This window comes from Lycium barbarum, chromosome 9, assembly GCF_019175385.1.
Source record: "Lycium barbarum isolate Lr01 chromosome 9, ASM1917538v2, whole genome shotgun sequence".
Lineage (NCBI taxonomy): Eukaryota > Viridiplantae > Streptophyta > Magnoliopsida > Solanales > Solanaceae > Lycium > Lycium barbarum.
The window spans coordinates 104,716,535-104,725,739 of record NC_083345.1 but is presented as its reverse complement, the minus strand read 5'-3'; the positions used below and the strand labels follow the sequence as shown (position 1 = coordinate 104,725,739).

The following is a 9,205-nucleotide window of genomic DNA, read 5'->3' as shown; positions in this document are numbered from 1 at the left end:
GGGCACGACGGGATCCTGGCCCGTCTGTATGTCTAGTACTCTAGTAGAGGCTCGTAGATATGCATGTGTGGGTAGTATGGTCTCACGATGTTACTATTATATATATGTATTATTTTGAAAGCCGAAGGGCTTATGAATATAAAAGTAATTATGTTTCCCAATGAAAAATGGTTTTCCTATGATTATGAGTATATGTATATTAAAGAAGTGTATAATGAGTATGATGAGTAATAAAATGAGTGGTGCTCGGTGGTTAGCCCCGGGTACCCGTCATGGCCCCTAGTCAGGTCGTGACAACAATCCTTCACTTTATGATCGAAGCTCCCACAATTAAAACAAGTACCAGAAGCTCTCCTACAAGATCCAAAGTGATTATTTCAACATTGTGCACAAGTGGGTATACGAGTCTTGCCTTGGCCATAGCTTGGAGTGCTAGCAGTAGAGAAATTTGATCTATTTTGCTTATGTTGGGCTGACTTGTGAACAGTACTAGCTTTGGAATTGTTAAACCTTCCCCTTTTTTATGGACCTCCTGAATCTGCATCAGCCTTTCTGAACTTGTTTTCATTTCTACTAGCTTGTTCCATATCGATCCTTTCCTAAGTAAAAGCAGCTGAAACTAATTTACAAAAAAATTCATGTTGTAGGACCGCCACAGATTTTCTGATGGAATTATTCAAACCGTCTTCGAATCGCCGGCACTTATCTTTTTCATTATTAATAATACCACCAGCATAACGAGAAATCCTGAGAAACGTCTGTTGATATTCAACAATAGACATACTCCCTTGCTCTAAATGCAAGAACTCCTTTTTCTTTGCATCATGATAAGCACGTAGGATATACTTCATATGAAATTCTTTCACAAAATCATTCCAAGTAAGAACAGGAGGTTTTGCCTTGGCATTCAGTACACTTACCCACCATTCATAGGCATCTTTTTGTAACAGTGAGACAGCATACTTAAATTTGGTAGCGTCTGAACACTCTAATTGCTCAAATACTCTTTCCATCCGCTCCAAGCACTGCTCCGCATCCGTAGGATCAACAGTGCCTTCAAACTCAACTCCACCAATTTTTATCATTTTCTCAAAGTTCATTTCATTAGGGTCTGGCATTCTTCTAGCCATGTGACGAAAGAAATCAGCCATTGGTTGAAAATGAGGATCAACAACAGGAGTACTATGACTCACTTGAGGGTGTGGCCCAACTCTTGTACCCTTATTACTTCCCACTTCAGATCCACTGGTACGAGGAAGATTAGAATTAGAAAAATGTTCTCCAACCCCTTCTTGTAAGTGAGGTTGGGCATTAGAGTTATTTAAACCCTCACGAGCGGCTTCCACGGTTCTATTAGAAGAAGAAGAGGCCATGATTTAATTCCTACATGAGGGAAGATCACATTGCATTAGGGACATGTACATGATGCATATGCGCAATACACTCAACAAAACATGAAAAAAAGGAACAAGTATACCAACAAGTCACAACAAAAGTCCTAGAATCACAAACTTAGGCTCTGCTACCAAACCTTATAGCATCCCTTTTGGGAGGATACCACTTACGAAACAAAAGCTAATTTCACACTTAAAACGTTTAGAAGAAATTTATGCCAAAAGATATTCACAGACATATTTAATAGCGGAAATAGGCCCATGCGAAAAAGGGTTTAAAGTGCGACATTTTTTTTTTCATTGTACCCTCCGAAAAATTTCTTAGATGAAATACAATATCAGAGTATCAATTTAAAATGGTAATTCCCTTCTCAAATAATCAACACATTTAAGAATCTTCGTTTGAGATTTTATTTTCAAATCAACACCATTGCAGGTCCATAAGATACACGAAACTCAAACTTGCGATTATCACAGAAATTAGTACCTTCCTTTGTACATAATTACAAGGAAAAATGTAAACCCAGTACATGGAATGACTTGAGTTGGAAGCACACCCTAAAATAGCAAAACAAGTCATCAAGTTCAAGTTACAAGCATATGGTCTTGTGTCCAACAAGCCTCCAAAATTTCATACACAAGTGTTACATATGGATCATGTACAAGTCCCCAAAATTTTACAAGACCTAGATGCATATGCAAATGTGATCTTCACTAAGGCTCCCAAAAAGTCTACTCCAAATGGCCATCTTCACATTTCTTCCCGTACATTACCTACGATAGAAAACAACTATCGTTAAGCATAAAGCTTAGTGGTGTATAAACTTGGGATTGGAGCCATTAGATTCTCCAATTCCCTTGTCCGTCGTAAGTACCTCAATAAGATAACAATAAATCAAGTAAACAAGTATATCAAAGTATCAAATACCAACCTTGAAGAGTTTCGAAATATCGATACTAATATTCGAAGGCTCAAGTATCAAGAAAGCTTATAATTCAATTCAAAAGAGTTTGTCAAATAACCAATCTCGCCCAATGTGTACCTTATGCCATCACACCAAGCACAATCAATATCAAGATGGACCGAAGCCCCAAATCAAGAAGGGTCGTCACCCAATAGTAAAGAGAATCAAGAGCATGTTGAAAGTGGCTTTCCACTCATACTCGAAAATGGACGAAAATCCATCATCAAGACGAAATGTAAATCCAAAGTCAAGATGGTACAGATCCGAATCGAGAGGCAGGCCGATATCGCTGACAAAGTCACCGCAACAAGAAGGACAAAGTCCCAACAAGAATGCAAAATGATCAAGAAATTCGTACAAGTGGGAGATTTAGCGAAAGTTTTGCAATACTTGAGATACTAACCATACAATGATATAAGATGAAGAGTAAGGAAACAAACCATCAAGATACTTCAAAACTTCCAGAAAATAAAGATATTCCAAGTTCAAGTTTATACAAAAACCTTGGCGTTTTACCACACAACAAGTTCTACCACAACTCGCGAAGTTCAGATCGTCTACGCCATAGACCTACCAAAGTCCACTTCGTCAAACAATTCCTCTTAGCTTGTACAAGAGCATATATACCTTAAATACACAATCAAATATCTACTTAAGTTTAATAGTTTCAGCACATCAAAACTAAACATGAAATCAGTGAAAATCAGCCTAAACTATCAAAACAGGAATTCTGGACAGTACTACTGTCTTGTAGTGTCGCTCGGTTTCAAAGGGGTGAACAGAAAAAATAGACTTTGTGGCCTTAATGAAAGTTGTAGATATATGTCTTGGGGTTTCAGAGAAGTTCGAATCACCCATATAGCAGTTTTGTACAAAAAGATATGCTCAGAATACTAACAGCAATACATGTAGGGTTTGCAAAACAAAAATCTGGGCAGCACCTGCCCTGTACTTCATCACCCCTTTTTGAGTAAATAAAAGCAAAACTGAGTTCTGGAGCCTGAACAAAAGTTGTAGGTCTATTAAATAGATTTCTAGAACATCTTGAAGCACCTAAAACTAAGCTCTATACAAGGAGTTATGCTGAAAACACTAACAGCAGTCCAATCCAAAAACGGGTTTGTAAATTACTTCAATCGTGTGGAGTTGTCTGGGGCTCAACCAAAGCAAGTCTTGATTATTGATTTAGTGGATGAATATTATGATAGAATAGAGGTTTTGGTGACTTTCTTCCTTGGAGAAAACGAAATTGGAGGGGTGGTGGAGAGGATAAGAACCAAAGGGTATATATCTTACTTAGTATGATAAGGATGAAAAATAATAAAATAAAATAAAAAGGGGGCTGCCCACTTTTATAAATATCTAATCCATTTAATAAATTTAATAAGATAATCATAGTAGGAGTAGTTTATATACTACACCATAACACTTCAAACAAGTTTCAAATATCGTCAAGTTCACATTCAGGAAGTGCGAAGCAAAATATACCCTCAACATCAAGATATGATCAATCTTTTTTTTTTTTAAAGCAAAGCCATCAGAAAGGTGGAAATTTATTGATAAACAAAATATTTACATATCAATCCAAAAGTGATTGATCAAATAAATAAAACAACAACAGAAAAGAAAATCAACAAGTGGAAAATGGAAATACATAGTTAGTTTGAAACAGACTATTAACAACTAATAATCCAAGGGCCTTGACTTGATAACATCTATCACACCTTCAAAGTCTCACAGGTGGAATGTTTCAAATCAGCTGAATCATTCTTCAGGCCACTTAAATATAGTTGTGTTCTTCTGTAGAAACCAGCATCTATATGGAAGCAAAAACCACTCTCAACTTTGTACCATTGTCAAAAGATCATGAATCCTAGCCTAGACAAGTGTAGAATCCATATTAAGAAATGACACCTTAATATAATTACTATATCTGTCCATGCAAGTTCATACAGCATTTGAATCTGACTCTTCTACATATCATGATCATCAGCCTGGTGCTCTTTCATAGGCTATCCTTTTTCTTTCAATGTTCAAACTCTCACTAGCTTGACCTTTTGCATGGAAACCAGATCTCTGTAGTACTTGATCCATAACTAGTACAATCTGCTACATAGATCATGAGCATCACACCATTTATACTAAGGAATGAGCATGTCAAGCACACTGATACCACCCTAATACAGATGCTGCAAATACTCACAATCTGTTGGAAAATTGTACTCAGTACTAGTTACAGTTCTGTTGTCAAAGACTAATCTGGTGCTTTTTCTTGAAGGGTTCTTATTCTCAAGTTAGGAATTCCTCTTTTTTCCATATTCAGAATCCTCTTAGCTTGACTTGGTAATTCCTAAAAATTATGAAACTGAACTGAACCTGCAAAAACAAAAACCAAGTTAGTTAAAAAATCTGCAAGCCCATTTCATTCTCTATGTATATGCTCCACAGATACTCTTTGATCATTCATCATCCTCTTGATATCATCCACCAACATTGAAATGCTCCAAGGGATCTTCCATTCAGCATTTAAAATCTTCATGGTCATGGAATCAGTCTCTATAATCAATGGAAAAAGCTGCTTTTCCACACAGTACCTCAGTCCCATTCTAATAGCCTCAGCCTCAACCATAATATTTGTTCCATCTGTCAAAATTTTAGCAGCTACATACACCAAATCTCCCTCTTCATTTCTGATACAAAAAGCAGCAGAACTTGGTCTTGGATTTCCTTTAGCAGCTCCATCAGTATTACACTTGTAGAATCCAGATGCAGGTCTCATCCATTTAATAATTCTGCATATAACAGTAGGTTTATATCCTTCAAAGAACTGAATAATCTGATGCCATCTAGTTGGAACATTCAGCCCAGAAAACTAAACTTTACATAACATATAAATGTTCATATTTATGTCATATAGCACTCTATTCAGATTCATATTACCACCATAAAGCCTATTGTTTCTCCACTTCCATATTTGCCACACAATAAAAGCAGGCACTGTTTTATATATGGTCTTCATTTTGAAATGGCATTTTGATTCCCACCAACTTCTTATGGCATGTTTGAGCTGAATACAATTCATGCTCAATCCAGCCCCCATATTAAAGTATCTCCATACCTTTGTAGCCAAATCTCCACACAGAAACAGATAGTTTATAGTCTCCATCTGAGCAGTATGACATCAACAACACTTTGAGACTATTGGAATGCCAATACTTGCCACCACTTCATCAATTGGCACTTTAAACTTCCACAATCTCCACATGAAGAATGAAATTTTAAAAGGCACACCTTTGATCCACATATTCTGAAATGGCATTGTTACATTAACTTTTTGTCTCAATAACTGCCATGCACTACTTGCTGTAAACCTCCCTGTACTTTTCATCATCCACCAATGACTGTCCCATTCATTTGATGTGTATTTAATGTCAATTTCCTGTGTTATATGTTGCACAATATATTCAGGAAACAGCTGCATGAGTTTGCTGATATTCCATCCTCCATTTGACATAAGTTCAGAAACATCTTCAGCATGATCAATGATTTGCCAGGACGGGGGAACCACATAGCTAAGAGCACCTAGCTTAGTCCAATTATCAAACCAAATGTTTGAACTTCCAATCTTTGGCTCCCACCAGATTTCCTGCTCTATACTTTCCCTTGCTTCCAACATCATCTTCCAGACTTGTGACCCTCTCTTCCATTGAACCACCTGAGGAATTTGCTTTTTACAGTATTTATTCCATATGAAATTAGCCCAAAGAGAACTAGTGGTTCTAAACTTCCACCATAGTTTAGCACATAAAGCTTTAGACATGTCATAAATAGACCTGAAACCCAAACCTCCTTCCTGTTTGGGAATGCACATGTTAAGCCAAGATGCCCAGTGTCTGCATCTTCCTTCCTCCTTATTATTCCAAAAGAACCTGGCAATGATCCTGTGTAGTTCCTTTATAACGCATTTAGGAGGCCTTATAGCAGATAGAACATGAATTGGGATACTTTGAAGGACACTTGTAATCAACACTGCTTTTCCTCCATAAGACAGTAACTTGCCTTTCCAAGTTTGTAACTTGTCTTTGACTTTCTTCAATAATTCAGTATAATCCTCTTTCCTTTTCCTAGCATGAGTAATTGGTACTCCAAGATATGTAAAAGGAAATTGTCCTCTCACAAATCCTGTTACTGCTGCAACCTACTGACTTAACTCATCTGATACTTTGCTGAACATATAAAAAGAACTTTTTCTCTTGTTTATCAGCTGTCCAGATATTTTCTCATATTCCTGAAGAGTATCCATGATCATCTGTAAACATTGGTTATCTGCTGCAGAAAATATGATTGTATCATCTGCATATGCCAGATGATTCAGTTCAGCACTCCACTTTGGCATCCCATATCCAACAAAACCAGGTTGATCAAACAAAGAATTTAATGCCCTTGAAAGAAATTCTGCCGCTATAATGAAGAGAGCAGGAGAGAGTGGATCCCCTTGCTTGACACCCCTTGTAGAATGAAAGAAACCATGTGCCTGGCCATTTAGGAGTACAGAATACCAATTATTTGCCAACAGCCTTCATATAAGGTCAATGAAAACTGAAGAGAATCCCATCTTTCCCATCACTTTACAAAGGTACAACCATGAGACTCTATCATATGCTTTTGTCATAGCTAACTTAATCACAACATTTGCTGGTTTTCCTCTCTTCCTTATATCAGTTACAATTTCTTGTGTCAAAAATACATTCTCAATTATATTCCTGCCCTTAACAAAACCAAATTGATTTGGAGAGATCACCCTTGTGAGTAACTTGTCTAGTCTGTCATGAACTACTCTTGATATGACCTTATAGATAAAGTTGCTAAGACTTATAGGTCTCATATCATAGAATGCTTCAACAACATTCTTCTTTGGCAGCAAAACTAGATTAGTGTGAGTGATTGACTTGGGAAGAGTCTGTCCTTCAAAGAAAGCTTTAACAACACTAAATACATCAGCCTTGATCACCTCCCAACACTTCTGATAAAATATACCAGAAAATCCATCAGGGCCACAGGTACTGTCCCCATTTAATTCAAATACTACCTTCTGTACTTCTTCCATAGTAGGTTGTTCAGCAAGCAGTATATTATCCTCCTCTCTAATCAGCTCAGGAATATGATTAAGAATTGGAGAATCTTTACTGACCTCCTCATGAGTAAATTTCTTATGGAAAAAGTTAATAGCTTCAGCAGCAACACTATCAGCATCCTCTAGCCAATTACCAGTATCATCTTTAATCCTCCTAATCTGGATTCTTTTCCTTCTTCCTTTTACCAGACTATGGAAATATCTTATATTTTTATCACCTTCAAAGAAACAGTCCATCCCAGCTTTTTGCCTCCAGAATTCCTCTTCATAGTGAAGATACAGCTTAAGTTCTGTTTGTGCCTTTTGTATGACCATTCTATTTTCTTCAGATGGATTCTCCTCAAACAACTGCTCTTTAATCTTAACTATATCCTCTCTAATTACAAGTTGATTAAAAATGTCCCCAAAAGTAGTCTTGCTCCATGTACTTAAAGCAGCTTTCAGTTTCTTCATCTTGAGCTTAAATGACTGAAACACATCATCAGTTAAGATTGTTTCCCATTGCTGCTTAACAAAATCAAGAAAAGTATCATGTTCCACCCAGAATTTGAGAAATCAGAATGGTTTGATAAAATTTTCCACTTGATCTTCACATGATACCAGTAATGGTGCATGATCAGAACTAGTCTTTGACAAATGTTCCACTTCTAGGTGTCCAAACCAATTCTGAAATGTATCATTATGCACAATCCTGTCCAATCTCTTAAAAATACAGTCATTAGCAGCCCTACCATTCCACCAGGTGAAAGGACTCCCTTTGAAAGACATCTCATGCAACTCACAGGAATTCATACAAAAAGCAAAGTCTTCATATTCTTGTGGCAATACTGGTAAACCTCCTATTTTTTCTTCTTCATTCAGTATAACATTGAAATCTCCACCAACCAGCCAAGGAGATGTCATATTACTAGACAAGAAGTATAAACTATCCCACAACTGCATTCTCTCCACTTCTGAACATTTAGCATTGTCACACCCCAATTCCACTAGGGTGTGATGGGCACCCGACCCCATATCCGGAGCCGAGCGAACCCACAAATTCATATTACACACATAATTTCTTCAGACACTGAAAAGCAGATAAAAGTAAAATACATATTAAGCTTTCGAAATCCATCTTTTATCGTTCTCAATTTTAGGCAAAACCCGTAGTTATATAAAATTTACTACATAACACAGAATGACATATCGGCTGATGGAGCCGCTTACAGACTGATAACCAATACCCACGACTCTGTCTGCAAAGTCTCTAACATAAATCCAGAATTCATAACATACATATACAAACTCTGACTCGGCAACACTCCGGGAGCAAATGGAGCCTGCCAACTCCGCTGGAACATCTTCTGTAATAACTTCAACTCATCTGGGTGTACGTGCGCGGCATGAAACGCATCCCCCGAAGAAGAGGGGTCAGTACGAAAAATGTACTGAGTATGTAAAGCGTAAAGTACAATAAACAGAATCATAATCAGGTCCAGAAATCCAGAAATATAACAGATGAAAACATATCAAAATCGGAGGTACCGAAGTATAACAGACAGTATCATGATCGGGATCGGGAGTACAGACATACAGCAGAAGGAATCATAATCAGAGTCAGAAGTACAGAAAGTAAGTACAGTAATCGGAATATCAAAGTGCTTACTCATAGAGCAGAGATAATGCATGTCAGAACATATGCCATATCCGGTCCCTATTATGGGACTCGG

At 37.2% G+C, this 9,205-nt stretch overlaps 1 protein-coding gene across 1 annotated transcript; it reads right to left on the bottom strand.

The window, feature by feature from the left end:
- Positions 1-4,716: 4,716 nt before the first annotated feature.
- LOC132612110 (uncharacterized) lies at positions 4,717-8,396 on the bottom strand. The gene is made up of 7 exons (XM_060326447.1): positions 8,094-8,396; positions 7,086-7,997; positions 6,748-6,893; positions 6,048-6,483; positions 5,731-5,945; positions 4,954-5,151; positions 4,717-4,735 (listed from the first exon to the last, which is right to left on the bottom strand). Exons 1-7 carry the CDS (start codon positions 8,394-8,396, stop codon positions 4,717-4,719), a joined length of 2,229 nt encoding a protein of 742 aa, XP_060182430.1.
- Positions 8,397-9,205: the final 809 nt, after the last annotated feature.